Source organism: Bombina bombina, chromosome 6 (genome assembly GCF_027579735.1).
Source record: "Bombina bombina isolate aBomBom1 chromosome 6, aBomBom1.pri, whole genome shotgun sequence".
NCBI lineage: Eukaryota > Metazoa > Chordata > Amphibia > Anura > Bombinatoridae > Bombina > Bombina bombina.
This window is the reverse complement of record NC_069504.1, coordinates 1,056,384,230-1,056,403,012: the sequence shown is the minus strand read 5'-3', so window position 1 is coordinate 1,056,403,012 and position 18,783 is coordinate 1,056,384,230. Positions and strand designations below refer to the sequence as shown.

Below are 18,783 nucleotides of genomic sequence, written 5' to 3'. Positions count from 1 at the left end.
TCTCTATAGCATTCCTGAGGGTTTTTAATACTTGTTATATAACTTTTAAAGCTAATCCAAAGTACAAGGTACATCTGTCAAAAAGCCAGCAATGTCACTGATCTGTGGAAACACACGTCTTCTGTCACAGAAGGTAACAATATGAGGCCCATTTATCAAGCTCCAAATGGAGCTTGAGGGCCCGTGTTTCTGGCGAGTCTTCAGACTCACCAGAAACAGCAGTTATGAAGCAGCGGTCTAAAGACCGCTGCTCCTTAACCCTGTCCGCCTGCTCTGAGACAGGACAGGAATCGCCACAATTCAACCCGATCGAGTACGGTCGGGTTGATTGACAACCCCCTGCTGGTGGCCCATTGGCCACGAGTCTGCAGGGGGCGGCGTTGCACCAGCAGCTCTTGTGAGCTGCTGGTGCAATGCTGAATACGGAGAGCGTATTGCTCTCCGCTTTCAGCGATGTCTGTCAGACCTGATCCGCACTGTCGGATCCGGTCCGACAGACATTTGATAATTCGGCCTCTCTGTGTGTACCAAGATGGCGGCGCACACTATAAAGATGCAGAGCTTTACCAACTGGCTTCCATAATGGATTAAAATAAGAGAATAGTTTTAAAGAGAGCTTTGTGTACAGGAGGAAAAACAAGCATTGTGAGTATTAACCAGGCTACTGTAGTTGTACTGAGCAGTTTAATGTCCCTTTAAGTCAAAAATTAATGGTCACATATTAGTATGAATGTACTGGAACATCCAAGTAAAAGCATATGAATAAATAACAGGAACAATACAAGGACTGATCTGAGATTGAAGGGTGGTATTTCCTCATTCAACTAGTAGTAGTTAAGGCCTGTTAGGCTGCCATTCATTGTTCTTAAAAAATGGTTTATGGTAATAATTGTTAGGCTGATTGGATTGGTATGCGCAGATTTTTTTTAACGTTTGTCCAGTGAATTCCACTGTTTCTTGCCAAGTGTTAGTATGGCAACTGAATCCCACCACAGGTTGATAAAACTCTAAAGCAGTTGCAAAGCGCTCCTGAAGTAAATCCATTCTCTCTCTCATGGTTAGTTCATTCCCTCTTGTGCAAGTAACATTACTTGTATCAGAGAGGGGGCAGTGCTATCAGCAAAGCTCCACTCTGGTAACAGGTTAATGGGCGTATAGGAGGGGTATAAGTTGATGCGCTTCAGCAGAGCTCCACTCTAGTAATTGGTTTGTGGGTAGGATTGCCACCTTTCTTGGAAGAAAATACCGGCCTTGCTCATTAACATAAATTTGAATAAATAATTAAACAGCAAAACTCAAAAACTAAAGCATATAGGACTGCTTTTAAATGCTCATTTGTTTATAAATAGTATTTATCACACTCAGAAGAAGTTTAACTTTTACAGGGGCTTTCTTTCAATATTTATTCTTTATTTTGTACATTGACATGAACCTTAAAAATACCGGCCGTGTCGGTAAAATACCGGCTGGGTGGCAACCCTATTGGTGGGTTATGGGGGGGGGGGGGGGGGCAGAATCTGATATTTTTCTAACATAATGATAAAAAAGTAAAATAAATGAACATCTTATGGCTAAAACTAGGGTCTAGTCTGTCCTAAAAATAATTTGTAGGACACTGGGAGAGCTCACTGAAAACTGGGACTGTCCCAGTAAATTTGGGATGTCTGGTCACCCTAATTATGCACCACCCACTGTAGTAAACTGAATATTCTTTATTAGACTGATGTGTGAAATGCATATGTCATATCTTGCAGCATCCTGTATTTAGAAACCCTATATCTTCTGTGATATTACCAAGAGTTTGACAGGCTCCAAGTATTGAATAATCCTTTTTTGGAAGAGACAGTCCCTATCTTGTGTTACCTTTTAAAGAAAAGGATAGAATTCATTCTTGAATAGGAAGTGAAACACCGCATAATTTGTATCATGGTTAAAAGAAGGAAGGAACATGTCTTCTATTACCTTGCAATAGGAAGGTCTAACTATGTTTTGCGATATAGGGAATACATCCTGTATCTTGTGTCACATAGCAAAGGAAGCAAAATACAGATTAAGACATTAACTGTTTTGTTGCACCCTCCAAAGGGAGCTAGATAACTGTCTTGTAACCTTGCAGTGGTTATGACAGAGCTATGTGTACCGGCTGCTTTGTGTGCCTTGTTTCTCTTGCATCTTTTCTTCCACAGGATCCTTAGTTTTTGTTTTGAAGCTTGGCATGGTTTTTGCATGTCTGTCTTGATGTCTCGTTTCTGTGTTTTTTGCAGTATATCTAAGTTTGGCAGAATTATATTCCTGATACAGTCTCCATCTTGTTACCCATGTACTGTTGATCCTTTAACTTCTCACTGAGCTTTAGCTTCTTCTGTTTTGGCTTGAACCTTGTCTTCTCCTTGAATTACAAGGACTGTACTGTGTACTGACCAGTGCCTTGAACTATGATACAGTGTCTGCTTTGCTCCTCTTATCTGACACATTTGAACTGGGCTACTGATCTCTGGCCTTTTCCCGGTTTACGTTTTCTGCTTTACCCATCTGAACTCTCTCAGCTGATCTAAGAACCTGTTCCTGCCACTGTTCCTACTCTGTTGGTTCCTGTTCCTGAGATCTTTGCCTTTTCCCGGTGTCAATGGTTTTCATCTTCTACTTTGTATTTTGTTACCTGAATTATTGAAGAACTCTAGATATTACCCATTGCCCAAGGTTATTTTATTTTTCAATTCTACTTCAGCCTCTGGGTAGTTTCAGGGTTATGACATTGTGCCACCTAGCAGCTTGAAAGGTAGACACCATTTCTTGTACACATTTTAGGGACATTATTATAATCAAATCTTCACTATATAAGATTTCCATGTTGTTTTTCATGTTCATGGGACAAAAGAATGGAACTGCCTTCCTACCTGGGAGGGACAGGCTCTGTATTTTGTGGTACTCTGTGTTAGATGATATATACAGTATGGGGGGGGGGTGTACATACTCCATATTTTGTACAACTCTGTTGTGGGAAACATATACTTTATTTTCTTTTTAAATGTTTTTGCTTACTTTGCCTCCGGGTCATATTCTGCCCAAATTCGTTTAAATTCATCTAGATGATGAGGACCCAATATGGACCAGTCCCGCGTCAGGTAGTCAAAGTTATCCATAATGACGGCAACAAACAAATTGATGATCTGTGGAAAAGAACATGAGAAGAACAATATGGCACTCATAAACAACTATGGTAAAAGAGAAGAAAACACATTTAAGTATTTAGTATGTATAGAAGTTTTGGAGAAAACAAAAGATTGCAACCGCACTACACACGTAAATAGGGACTGCTAGTTTGTACCTACATTCAATTTTACAGTGGGTACTTGCTGGAGTGCTTATGCAAGAATCAATGATTCAGAAAAGAATAGAGTCAGAAATGTGAGTTTCTGGCTCCAAGAGCGGATTGCATTTATTAGCACTTACTGTCCCCTACATTAGGTATCAGACCTTGAAAAGGAAGAAAATGTGGGTGGAACAGCGTGTATCTATGATTAAAACCTAACTTTTATTTCAACACTTAAAAAAAGAATTGTGACATACACTTTAAAAACACAAATTCGCGTAGAACTTGGGAATTGGGGTTAAATTGTACCCTTTATTTAATATTTTTGGGGAAGTAAAAAAATGAAAAAAGGTATCAATGTTCAGATACTATAATACTCAATTACGGTGATCTGAAGAACTAATATATGTGTGGATTCTCTTATATCTCTAACAACTACGTTACTGTATCAAATTATTAATGTGCATACATATGATGTTGCTCTGGGTATTATGTCTCTCTGATAAGATTCAATAACGTACACCTCCTCTATTAGGCTTATATATCAGATTGAGGTAATATTGTATCGTATTCAATCATATTAGTAAGAGAATAAACTTTTAGGATTTAGGATTTAGGTGTTGTGTACACGTGCAAAGATGATTCTACTGTATATGCTGGGGTTCGAGTATTAAGAAAAAATGTATATATCTGGCTAAAATAAGCTGCAGGGATACCTGCCTTTAGATAATGCTTATATAGCAAATTTTCTCTTAGTCCTTAGAAGGATAATGGGAGCATTCCCCTTATTTCTGGGGCACTGTACTCTGTACACAAGCTATTGTATCTTTTCTCTTAATCTTGTTTAAGTAAATATATCTGCAGAATCGAATCATGCATATAAACACATACACACGCATGCAGTTTGTTGTTTACATCATTGGTACAGATATTTTGTATCGATAGTTGGGGATTATATAGGTTGATACTTGTGAACGATATCTTAGTGTGGCAATGTAACTTAGTTACTATTATGCTTCTTTTTCAACCTATCTTTTTTATTTTGTATGAATACTTGCTAAGTGCTGAGATTGCGAACTGTAAACGAAATAGTTATTGGTTCTATTTTTTGTAGAATCAAATCAATATAGGGCTGATTAGTCCTTCCCCTTAATATATATATATTGACTTTGACTTAACTGCAGTTTTGTGTGATTCAATATGTTATATATCTCTGTATATTTTTCTTGATTTTTGTTGGAAGTCAGTGCACTTGACCTTATGTATTGTTTCTTTGCTTACTGAAATTTGTGTATATGTATGGTACATTCAGTAATATATCCTATTTGCTAGTATAATATTTATTCACAATATTGTTTACAAATTCTTGCAGTTCACTTATATTCTTAAGTAATACTGCTGACTGTATAATACCGTAATGATTTTATATATCTAGACCCTAATAGCTTGCTTAGATAATCTCACTCATATTATAGAGCTCTTAATAGTTATACTGTTGAGTGGACTATATAAATATAGGTCTCAGTTTGTTAAATATAACATCTGAGCTAAGTTTGTAATTGTCTTTTGTTTTCCAGTGGTATTGCTTGGGAGCCGGTATATTTTTTGGTATAGCAGTCTTGTGATCTTTAAAATATTGACTAGCGTCTAATATACTATAGTGGAATCAGGTCAGGTAATACTGATACTTCTATAGCAACGGTTACTCGGTAAAGTTCAGAGCCACACTTTTTTTCATTCACACCGTATTGTTGTTTAGTTATCCTTGCATTCACATTGTATTTTTATATTACTAAATGTAAAAGCATTCACTTCGGCCTTTCCCAACTTATTTTAAATTATTTCCCAATACTAATTCATGCATTCATTTTTATAGTCTACGTTCTACGTTCTTTTGCTGATTAAAAAAACACTAAATAGGTTGAAATAGAGATGTCAACCTCTCCCTAACATGTTTCGCCGTTTGTGATTCCGGCTTTTTAAAAAAAAAAAAGCCGGAATCGCAAACGGCGAAACATGTTAGGGAGAGGTTGACATCTCTATTTCAACCTATTTAGTGTTTTTTTAATCAGCAAAAGAACGTAGAACGTAGACTATAAAAATGAATGCATGAATTAGTATTGGGAAATAATTTAAAATAAGTTGGGAAAGGCCGAAGTGAATGCTTTTACATTTAGTAATATAATAATACGATGTGAATGCAAGGATAACTAAACAACAATACGGTGTGAATGAAAAAAAGTGTGGCTCTGAACTTTACCGAGTAACCGTTGCTATAGAAGTATCAGTATTACCTGACCTGATTCCACTATAGTATATTAGACGCTAGTCAATATTTTAAAGATCACAAGACTGCTATACCAAAAAATATACCGGCTCCCAAGCAATACCACTGGAAAACAAAAGACAATTACAAACTTAGCTCAGATGTTATATTTAACAAACTGAGACCTATATTTATATAGTCCACTCAACAGTATAACTATTAAGAGCTCTATAATATGAGTGAGATTATCTAAGCAAGCTATTAGGGTCTAGATATATAAAATCATTACGGTATTATACAGTCAGCAGTATTACTTAAGAATATAAGTGAACTGCAAGAATTTGTAAACAATATTGTGAATAAATATTATACTAGCAAATAGGATATATTACTGAATGTACCATACATATACACAAATTTCAGTAAGCAAAGAAACAATACATAAGGTCAAGTGCACTGACTTCCAACAAAAATCAAGAAAAATATACAGAGATATATAACATATTGAATCACACAAAACTGCAGTTAAGTCAAAGTCAATATATATATATTAAGGGGAAGGACTAATCAGCCCTATATTGATTTGATTCTACAAAAAATAGAACCAATAACTATTTCGTTTACAGTTCGCAATCTCAGCACTTAGCAAGTATTCATACAAAATAAAAAAGATAGGTTGAAAAAGAAGCATAATAGTAACTAAGTTACATTGCCACACTAAGATATCGTTCACAAGTATCAACCTATATAATCCCCAACTATCGATACAAAATATCTGTACCAATGATGTAAACAACAAACTGCATGCGTGTGTATGTGTTTATATGCATGATTCGATTCTGCAGATATATTTACTTAAACAAGATTAAGAGAAAAGATACAATAGCTTGTGTACAGAGTACAGTGCCCCAGAAATAAGGGGAATGCTCCCATTATCCTTCTAAGGACTAAGAGAAAATTTGCTATATAAGCATTATCTAAAGGCAGGTATCCCTGCAGCTTATTTTAGCCAGATATATACATTTTTTCTTAATACTCGAACCCCAGCATATACAGTAGAATCATCTTTGCACGTGTACACAACACCTAAATCCTAAATCATAAAAGTTTATTCTCTTACTAATATGATTGAATACGATACAATATTACCTCAATCTGATATATAAGCCTAATAGAGGAGGTGTACGTTATTGAATCTTATCAGAGAGACATAATACCCAGAGCAACATCATATGTATGCACATTAATAATTTGATACAGTAACGTAGTTGTTAGAGATATAAGAGAATCCACACATATATTAGTTCTTCAGATCACCGTAATTGAGTATTATAGTATCTGAACATTGATACCTTTTTTCATTTTTTTACTTCCCCAAAAATATTAAATAAAGGGTACAATTTAACCCCAATTCCCAAGTTCTACGCGAATTTGTGTTTTTAAAGTGTATGTCACAATTCTTTTTTTAAGTGTTGAAATAAAAGTTAGGTTTTAATCATAGATACACGCTGTTCCACCCACATTTTCTTCCTTTTCAAGGTCTGATACCTAATGTAGGGGACAGTAAGTGCTAATAAATGCAATCCGCTCTTGGAGCCAGAAACTCACATTTCTGACTCTATTCTTTTCTGGATGTATAGAAGTTTGCCTAGTTAATATTTTATTTTCTTAATTTTAGCCTGGCAAATAGGTTTGTGTCTTGTCTAAAGAGCAATGATAAGATATCATAACTAGATACTACTATCACCTAATTGTCAGTACTGATTGAATTGGTCTGAGTATCTCTCCAAGTTTCTAAAGTCTTAAAGGGACAGTATACACCAATTTTTATATACCTGCATGTAATAGACACTATTCTAAAAAGAATATACACAGATACTGATATAAAACATTTTAAAAACGTACTTAGAAGCTTCCAATTTAGCACTGTTGATAAAGTTAGGCTGGAACACCCACTGAAATGGGGAGAAAGATAGAAAAGCAGAAAATTCACCCTCGCCCATCCTCTGCATATGAAAGACCGATTACACAAGCTGAAGTCTGTAGACATCAGTATATGTCTATAACTTCTGCCCGCTTGGATGAAGACTTCTGCCACCTGGATGGGGATGGATGTCCGGTCTTCGAAAACTGTAAGTGGATCGTCGGGGGGTTAGTGTTAGGTTTTTTTAAGGGTTTATTGGGTGGGTTTTATTTTTAGCTTATGGTTTGGGCAATGTAAAAAAGCTAAATGCCCTTTTAAGGGCAATGCCCATCCAAATGCCCTTTTCAAGGCAATGGTTAGCTTAGGTTTATTTAGATAGGTTTTTATGTGGGGGTTTTTGGTTGTGTGGGTGGTGGGTTTTACTGTTGGGGGGGTGTTTGTATTTTTTTTTACAGGTAAAAGAGCTGATTTCTTTGGGGCAATGCCCCGCAAAAGGCCCTTTTAAGGGCCATTGGCAGTTTAGTGTAGGCTATTTTTTATTTTATTTTGGATGTTCTTTTTTATTTTGATAGGGCAAGTAATTCTTTTTTATTTTTGATAATTTTGTTTTTTATTTTGTTTAATTAAGTGTTTTTTTTTGTAATTTAGATAATTGTATTTTATTAATTTAATTTATTTTATTTTATTGTAATGTTAGGTTTTAGTGTAAGGCAGGTTAGGTTTTATTTTACAGGTAAATTTGTATTTATTTTAACTAGGTAGCTAGTAAATAGTTAATAACTATTTACTAACTAGTTTACCTAGTTAAAATAAATACAAACTTACCTGTGAAATAAAAATAAAACCTAAGATAGTATAACTATTAGTTATATTGTAGCTAGCTTAGGTTTTATTTTACAGGTATTTAGTTTTAAATAGGAATTATTTAGGTAATAATTGTAAGTTTAATTTAGATTTATTTTAATTATATTTAAGTTAGGGGGGGTTAGGGTTAGACTTAGGCTTAGGGTTACCTTAGGGTTGGGTTTAGGGGTTAATATTTTATGTAGTGATGTGGGAGGCCAGAGGTTTAGGGGTTAATATTTTATTTTATTATATTTCGTTGTGGGGGGCTTGCGGTTTATTGGTTAATAGGTTTATTATAGCGGCGGTGTTGGCGGACGGCAGATTAGGGGTTAATAATATTTAAATAGTGTTTGCGATGCGGGAGGGCAGCGGTGTAGGGGTTAATAGGTATATTATAGTGGCGGAATAGGGGTTAATAAATTTTTTAAGTGACAGCGATGTATGGAGCGGCAGATTAGGGGTTAATGTTTTTATTATAGTATTTGCGATGCGGGAGGGCCTCGGTTTAGGGGTTAATAGGTAGTTTATGGGTGTTAGTGTACTTTTTAACACCTTAGTTATGAGTTTTATGGTACAGCTTCGTAACGTAAAACTCATAACTACTGACTTTAGATGGCGGTATGGATCTTGTCATTTTAGGCTGTACCTCTCACTTTTTGGCTTCACAGCAAAACTTGTAATACCGGCGCTATGAAAGTCCCATTGAAAAAGTGCGGTACTGACGTTGTGTGACGGCCAAAAAGGTGTGCGGTACACCTATTCTGACAAGACTTGTAATAGCGGTGTTAGGGAAAAAGCATCGTTATGAAGCATAACGCTGCTTTTTCACTCATAACGCCAAACTCGTAGTCTAGCTGTACGTTTTTAAAACGTTTTATACTGGATTTAGATCAGTATCTGTGTATATTCTTCTCTATAGTAGTGTCTATTACAAGCAGCCATTTGAAAATTAGTGCCCCTCTAAAGCACTGGTTTTCAAACCTGTCCTCAGGCCTCCCCAACAGTCCACATTTTGAGGATATCTGAACTAGAGCACAGGTGAAATAATCAGCTGATTAGTAAACATAGTTATTTTACCTGCGGTAATCCAGAAAACCTGGAAAGTTGGGGAGGCCTAAGGACAGGTTTGAAAACCAGTGCTCTAAAGGGACAGTGCACTGTAAAAAAAATCCTAAATTTTAGGTTTCTTTTTATATACAAAATAGCTAGTTTTGTAGTTTGAAACCGCAACCCAATAAAACATGTCAAGCTTGGAGGAAAATCATATCTCCTTATTTTATTTCTGTACACACATTTGCTTCTTTTTATTCTTTATATTATTTATTTCTGTATATCAAACTTTAGTACATAGGGCCTGATGATATTAAAGCTGTCCGCTTAGACTAGATGATATAAAAATGATCATCCAGCAATGCAAGATTCCTCACAAGATTTTAAAAAGGCAGATTTTGCTATACTTCTCCCAGGGGCAGTCCCTGCATTTCTTTATATAAAAGAGAGACACGCCCAGTGCAATATGGCACCGCATGACATGAGAGTACTGCTGCATTTACACTTTGTGCTTAGTATTTTATATTTCTTAACATTTCAGATTAAGTTTTATTACTTTCAGGGTTAGATTACAAGTGGAGTAGTACTAAGCGCTCCCACTCTAGCAAACACCACTAGCGGTTAGCATGTATATTACAAGTTGAAAGCAAAACTTTTGCGTGCAAGCGAAACTTGGCTCGTGCTAACTTCAGGACCTCGGATATGGTAATTGTACTAACTTTGTCTCCCCATAGACTTCAATGTAGACCGTAGAAAAAAAAAACCTAAGATTTATGGCTTGTGCGCTAACCGGACAGGAGTTATTAATATTTCACATTCCAATGTTCTTCACATACAGGACATTTTTATTTTATTTAAAAATAAATATATATATATATCTGTATATACCTATACCTGTATAGCTATTCCTAGACATATATAGGTATAAAACAGAATTTATGCTTACCTGATAAATTACTTTCTCTTGCGGTGTATCCAGTCCACGGATTCATCCTTACTTGTGGGATATTCTCATTCCCTACAGGAAGTGGCAAAGAGAGCACACAGCAGAGTTGTCCATATAGCTCCCCCTCTGGCTCCGCCCCCCCAGTCATTCGACCGAGGGTTAGGAGAAAAAGGAGAAACCATAGGGTGCAGTGGTGACTATAGTTTAAACAAGAAATTTTAACCTGACTTAATTGCCAGGGCGGGCCGTGGACTGGATACACCGCAAGAGAAAGTAATTTATCAGGTAAGCATAAATTCTGTTTTCTCTTGCAAGGTGTATCCAGTCCACGGATTCATCCTAACTTGTGGGATACCAATACCAAAGCTTTAGGACACGGATGAAGGGAGGGAACAAGACAGGTAACCTAAATGAAAGGCACCACTGCTTGCAAAACCTTTCTCCCTAAAATAGCCTCCGAAGAAGCAAAAGTATCGAATTTGTAAAATTTGGCAAAAGTATGCAGTGAAGACCAAGTCGCTGCCTTACAAATCTGTTCAACAGAAGCCTCATTCTTGAAGGCCCAAGTGGAAGCCACAGCTCTGGTGGAATGAGCTGTAATTCGTTCAGGAGGCTGCTGCCCAGCAGTCTCATAAGCCAATCGAATTATGCTTTTCAACCAGAAGGAAAGAGAGGTAGCCGTCGCTTTCTGACCTCTCCTCTTACCAGAATAGACAACAAACAAAGATGATGTTTGTCAGAAATCCTTAGTTGATTGTAAATAGAATTTCAAAGCACGAACCACATCAAGATTGTGTAAAAGCCGTTCCTTCTTAGAAGCTGGATTAGGACACAGGGAAGGAACAATGATTTCCTGGTTAATGTTCTTATTAGAAACAACTTTAGGAAGAAAACCAGGTTTGGTACGCAAAACTACCTTATCTGCATGGAACACCAGATAAATTACACTGCAAAGCAGACAATTCTGAAAACTCTTCGAGCAGAAGATATAGCTACCAAAAACAAAATTTTCCAAGATAATAACTTAATATCTATAGAATGTAAAGGTTCAAACGGAACCCCTTGAAGAACTGAAAGAACTAAATTTAGACTCCATGGAGGAGCCACAGGTTTATAGACAGGCTTGATTCTGACTAACGCCTGTGCAAACGCTTGAACATCTGGTACTTCTGCCAGACGCTTGTGTAAAAGGATAGACAGAGCGGATATCTGCCCCTTTAAGGAACTAGCTGATAAACCTTTCTCCAATCCTTCTTGGAGAAAAGACAATATCCTTGGAATCCTAATCTTACTCCACGAGTAACCCTTGGATTCACACCAACAAGATATTTCCGCCATATCTTATGGTAAATTTTCCTGGTGACAGGTTTTCTAGCTTGGATCCTGTTTGATTCTGGCTACCAGCCGAGGGAGAAGGGTAAACGGTGGAAAGACATAGGCCAGATTGAAGGACCAAGGCGCTACTAGAGCATCTATCAATGCCACCTTGGGTTCCCTGGACCTGGATCCGTAAAGAGGAAGTTTGGTGTTCTGACGGGACGCCATCAGATCCAACTCTGGAATGCCCCATAGCTGAGTCAGCTGAGCAAATACCTCTGGGTGGAGTTCCCACTCCCCGGGTGAAAAGTCTGACGACTTAGGAAATCCGCTTCCCACTTGTCTACTCCTGGGATGTGAATTGCAGATAGATGGCAAGAGTGATCCTCCGCCCACCTGATTATCTTGGTTACTTCCTTCATCGCTAAGGAACTCTTTGTTCCTCCCTGATGATTGATGTATACTACAGTCGTGATGTTGTCCGACTGAAATCTGATGAACTTGGCCGCCGCTAACTGAGGCCATGCCTGGAGCGTGTTGAATATCGCTCTCAGTTCCAAAATGTTTATTGGGAGAATAGACTCTTCCCGAGACCATAGGCCCTGAGCTTTCAGGGAGCCCCAGACCGCGCCCCAGCCTAACAGACTGGCGTCGGTCGTTACAATGATCCACTCCGGTCTGCGGAAGCACATTCCCTGAGACAGGTGATTCTGAGACAACCACCAGAGAAGAGAATCTCTGGTTTTCTGGTCCAGTTGGATTTGAGGAGACAAATCTGCATAATCTCCATTCCACTGTTTGAGCATGCACAATTGCAGTGGCCTGAGATGAATTCGAGCAAAAGGGACTACGTCCATTGCTGCTACCATTAATCCGATTACTTCCATGCACTGAGCTACAGATGGCCGAGGAATGGAATGAAGAGCTCGGCAAGTACTTAGAAGCTTTAACCTTCTGACCTCCGTCAGAAATATTTTCATTTCTACCGAGTCTATTAATGTTCCCAGGAAGGGAACCCTTGTGAGCGGGGACAGAGAACTTTTTTCAGTGTTCACCTTCCACCCGTGAGACCTTAGAAAGGCCAGAACAATATCCGTATGAGCCTTGGCTCTGGGAAAAGACAACGCCTGTATTAAGATGTCATCCAGATAGGGTGCTACTGCAATGCCCCGCGGTCTTAGTACCGCTAGAAGGGACCCTAGCACCTTTGTGAAAATTCTGGGAGCGGTGGCCAACCCGAAGGGAAGGGCCACGAACTGATAATGCTTGTCCAGAAAAGCGAACCTTAGGAACTGATGGTGATCTTTGTGGATAGGAATATGAAGGTACGCATCCTTTAGATCCATGGTAGTCATATATTGACCTTCCTGGATCATCGGTAAGATTGTGCGAATGGTCTCCATCTTGAAAGATGGAACTCTGAGGAATTTGTTTAGAATTTTTAGATCCAGGATTGGTCTGAAAGTTCCTTCCTTTTTGGGAACCACAAACAGGTTTGAGTAAAAACCCAGTCCTTGTTCTGTAATTGGAACTGGATATATTACTCCCATCTTGAGTAGATCTTCTACACAGCGTAACAACACCTCTTTCTTTGTCTGGTCTGTAGACAGACGAGAAATGTGAAACCTTCCCCTTGGAGGAGAGTCCTTGAATTCTAGAAGATATCCCTGAGCAACTATCTCTAATGCCCAGGGATCGGGAACATCTCTTGCCCAAGCCTGAGCAAAGAGAGAGAGTCTGCCCCCTACCAGATCCGGTCCCAGATCGGGGGCTACCCCTTCATGCTGTCTTAGTAGCAGCTGCAGACTTCTTGGCCTGTTTACCCTTGTTCCAGCCCTGCAAAGGCTTCCAGGTTGCCTTGGGCTGTGAAGTGTTACCCTCTTGCTTTGCGGTTGCAGAGGTTGAAGCAGGACCGCTCCTGAAGTTGCGAAAGGAACGAAAATTAGCCTTGTTTTTAGCCTTAAAAGGCCTATCTTGCGGGAGGGCATGGCCCTTTCCCCCAGTGATATCCTAAATAATCTCTTTCAACTCGGGCCCGAAAAGGGTCTTTCCCTTGAAAGGAATATTCAGTAATTTTGTTTTAGACGACACGTCGGCCGACCATGATTTAAGCCAAAGCGCTCTGCGCGCCATGATGGCAAAACCAGAATTTTTCGCAGCTAACTTAGCTAATTGCAAAGCGGCATCTGTGATAAAAGAATTAGCCAGCTTTAGAGCCTTAATTCTATCCATAATTTCGTCATATGAGGTCTCCGTCTGGAGAGACTCCTCCAGCGCCTCAAACCAGAAAGTCGCTGCAGTAGTTACAAGAATAATGCAGGCAATAGGTTGGAGAAGGAAACCTTGTTGAACAAATATTTTCTTTAGTAAACCTTCTAATTTTTTATCCATAGGATCTTTGAAAGCACAACTGTCTTCAATTGGTATGGTTGTGCGCTTGGCTAGTGTTGAAACTGCCCCCTCTACCTTAGGGACCGTCTGCCACGCGTCCCGCCTGGGATCAGTTATGGGGAACATTTTCTTAAAGATAGGTGGGGGAACAAAAGGTACACCTGGTCTTTCCCACTCCCTAGCAACAATATCCGCCACCCTCTTAGGGATCGGAAACGCATCAGTGTATACAGGGACTTCTAGATATTTGTCCATTTTACAAAATTTCTCTGGGACAACTATAGGGTCACAATCATCCAGAGTTGATAAGACCTCCCTAAGCAGTACGCGGAGGTGTTCCAATTTAAATTTAAATGCTAGTGAATCTGATTCTGCCCGCTGAGAAACTTTTCCTGAGTCAGAAATTTCCCCCTCAGACATAACATTCCTCGCCCCTACTTCAGAGTGTTGTGAGGGTACATCAGATAAACCTCCCAAAACTTCCGACTGCTCCTCATCTGTTCTCAAAACAGAGCTATCGCGCTTTTTAGGGAAAACTGGCAGTTTGGATAGAAAGGCCGCAAGGGAATTATCCATGACTGCCGCCAGTTGTTGCAATGCAATAGGTGCTAATGCACTAGAGGTACTAGGTATCGCTTGAGCGGGCGTAACTGGTGATGACACATGGGGAGAGGAAGGCGGACTATCCTCATTACCTTCAGTCAAAGAATCATCTAGGGCTATATTTTTAAGTGACACAATATGATCTTTAAAGTGTATAGACACATTAGTGCACTTGGGACACATTTTGAGTGGGGGTTCCACCATGGCTTCTGAACACATAGAGCAAGGCTTTTCCTTAGTATCAGACATGTTTAACAGATTAGTATTATACACAAGCAGGCTTGGAAAAACACTTTATCCAATAAAAAATACAATTTGCAATAAATGGTACTGTGCCTTTAAGATAATAAAAGCGCACACAATTTTACAAAATGGTGAAAAATGAACAAAATCTCTTGAAATTTTTACAGTATGTGCCTAATGCTTCGATATAATTGCACAGCAAGTTTCAGCCTGATTAACCCTTTAATGCCCAAACCGGAGTCGCCTAAAGAAAACAACCAGTTAATAAACTACAGCACCTTGCCACAGCAGCCTGCTGTGGCCCTACCTTCCCTTAAGGATTGGATTTGAGAAAATCAAGCCTCCTGAAGTCCTCAAGCAGTCTCTGGACCCATGTGAAGCAGCATGCAAGGAAATCTGTCAGAATAAACTGCGCAACTGAGGCGCGAAATTAGGCCCCTCCCACTCCACTCCGGAGCTGTGGGGCCTTCAGAACCCAATTTGGGTGACTAAAAATGATGCCATGTGGAATAAAACCCCAATAAACACACCAAAGGTGCTTAAAAGTGTCAATAAAGAGTATTTTTCTAAATAAAATAATCGATTGCCCTGCTAAAGTGATAACCAATCTATTGAGCCCACTTAAATAAGCCTCTAGTTCTATACAAAGTTTCACCACATGGGGAATCTTGTCAGTCTTCTAGCATTATCTTGTCTTGACTAGAAAAAAGATGACTGAAAGCAGTTAAGCCTGCAAACTGTTCACCCCAACTGAAGTTTTCTGGTACTCCTCAGTCCTGTGTGGGAACAGCCATGGATTTTAGTTACAACATGCTAAAATCCTTTTCCTCTCAGCAGAATTCTTCATCATATTTCTGCCAGAGAGTAAATAGCACAAACCGGTACTATTTAAAAATAACAAACTTTTGATTGAAGATATAAAAACTACAAATCTAACACCACATTCACTTTACCCTCCCGTGGAGATGCTACTTGTTAGAGCGGCAAAGAGAATAACTGGGGAGCGGAGCCAGAGGGGGAGCTATATGGACAGCTCTGCTGTGTGCTCTCTTTGCCACTTCCTGTAGGGAATGAGAATACCCCACAAGTAAGGATTAATCCGTGGACTGGATACATCTTGCAAGAGAAATATATATTTAACATTAACTATCATATACATACAGAAATATATATTTAATAATAATTTTTTTTATTTTTTATGTGAAGAACATTGAAATGTAAAATATGTGTAACGCGCTTCGGGTTTTTACACTTTAGGTCTAACGTTGTCTCAGGTTACCGCACATGGAGAATTAATTATCTTAAGGCGTGTTATTTTTATATTGATAAAAATAGATAATGTAAAATATACTTATATATTCTATGTATTTTTTAGAATATTTTTGTACATCTATAATTATTTACTTTAATTGTTAATATTTTTCAATATTTTATATTTAATAAATACATAACACACCTTATCATAACTCATGTACACATAAACCCGACAGGAGTACACAAATTCTTCATGTGCGTTAACCTGACATTAGTTATTTTAAGGTGTGTTATGTATTTATTAAATATAAAATATTGAAAAATATTAATAAATAATGTAAATAATTATAATAGATGTACTGAAATATTCTAAAAAAAATACATAGAATATATACGTATATTTATAGCATCTATAATTATTAATTATTATTATTTAATATTTTAATAACGTGTCTTAAAATAACTAATTCTTTACTTGCGCTAACTCAACACTGCATTAGACCTAAAGAGTAAAAACCTGAAAAGGGGTTATGCATATTCTACATTCCTTTGTTCTTCACATAGAAATAAATGCAATTTTTATTATTAAATATATATTTCTATATAAAGTAGGACCTCGTATCTGCGGGAGCACACAAGATTTCATCACGTAATTTAAGTTATGAATGTTTACTGTATGGAGCACGGTTAACCGTGGATAAGTTAAACCACAGTAACTGAAACAGCGGATTCTGAAGTTTTTCTGTATATCTGATACTGTTAATGCAAAATAAATATTTATACTTATATAACTATAGGATTAGATATACTGGTATAGGTATATATATTTATATGTATGTTATATGTTTCATGTATGTGAAAAATATTGTGATGTGAAATATTTACAGTTAAACACATTAAATATTATTATGGAATTATTATTTAGACACACACACACACACATATATATACCCAGAGGCAGAACTTTTCTTCACTTTCTGCAATGAGATTTTTTAAGTGAAAATGTTTCTGCAGGTCATTTTTAAATAAAATTCAATTTTAAATTAGACAGTTACACTAAGGCACCAGTTCAATTGTAATGTGTTGGTTAACTGAAGAATAAAGCAATTTTAACGTTTTATAATATAGTTCAGTAGTTGAAAATTGCATTGCAAAATAGCTGCATACATTTTTTTTTTAACAGGTCTCTTGAATAAATCTGTTTCCTTTTCTCTTGGCCTAACATAGGCCTAGATTTAGAGTTTGGCGGTAGCCGTCAAAACCAGCGTTAGAGGCTCCTAACGCTGTTTTTTACCGCCCGCTGGTATTTGGAGTCAGTCAGGAAAGGGTCTAACGCTCACTTTGCAGCCGCGACTTTTGCAGCCGCGACTTTTCCATACCGCAGACCACCCTACGCCATTTGCGCATCCTATCTTTTCAATGGGATCTTTCTAACGCTGGTATTTAGAGTCTTGGCTGAAGTGAGCGTTAGAAATCTAACGACAAAACTCCAGCCGCAGAAAAAAGTCAGTAGTTAAGAGCTTTCTGGGCTAACGCCGGTTTATAAAGCTCTTAACTACTGTGCTCTAAAGTACACTAACACCCATAAACTACCTATGTACCCCTAAACCGAGGCCCCCCCCACATCGCCGCCACTCTATTAAAATGTTTTAACCCCTAATCTGCCGCTCCGTACACCGCCGCCACCTACGTTATCCCTATGTACCCCTAATCTGCTGCCCCTAATATCGCCGACCCCTATATTATATTTATTAACCACTAATCTGCCGCCCCCAACGTCGCCGCCACCTACCTACACTTATTAACCCCTAATCTGCAGACCGGACTGCACCGCTACTATAATAAATGTATTAACCCCTAATCCGCCTCACTCCCGCCTCAATAACCCTATAATAAATAGTATTACCCCCTAATCTGCCCTCCCTAACATCGCCGACACCTAACTTCAAGCATTAACCCCTAATCTGCCGACCGGAGCTCACCGCTACTCTAATAAATTTTTTAACCCCTAAAGCTAATTCTAACCCTAACCCTAACACCCCCCTAAGTTAAATATAATTTTTATCTAACGAAATAAATTAACTCTTATTAAATAAATTATTCCTATTTAAGGCTAAATACTTACCTGTAAAATAAACCCTAATATAGCTACAATATAAATTATAATTATATTGTAGCTATTTTAGGATTAATATTTATTTTACAGGCAACTTTGTATTTATTTTAACCAGGTACAATAGCTATTAAATAGTTAATAACTATTTAATAGCTACCTAGTTAAAATAATTACAAAATTACCTGTAAAATAAATCCTAACCTAAGTTACAATTAAACCTAACACTACACTATCAATAAATTAATTAAATAAAATAAAATACCTACAATTATCTACAATTAAACCTAACACTACACTATCAATAAATTAATTAAATAAATACAATACCTAAAAATAAATACAATTAAATAAACTAACTAAAGTACAAAAATAAAAAAGAACTAAGTTACAAAAAATAAAAAAATATTTACAAACATTAGAAAAATATTACAACAATTTTAAACTAATTACACCTACTCTAAGCCCCCTAATAAAATAACAAAGACCCCCAAAATAAAAAAATGCCCTACCCTAT

At 37.6% G+C, this 18,783-nt stretch overlaps 1 protein-coding gene across 1 annotated transcript in view; it reads right to left on the bottom strand.

Moving 5' to 3' along the window:
- CACNA1C (calcium voltage-gated channel subunit alpha1 C) overlaps window positions 1-18,783 on the bottom strand; it is a 1,426,303-nt gene that overhangs the window by 211,517 nt on the left and 1,196,003 nt on the right. Inside the window, 1 exon segment of the mRNA XM_053719677.1 lies at window positions 3,043-3,170. Coding sequence (XP_053575652.1) covers window positions 3,043-3,170 — 128 coding nt within the window.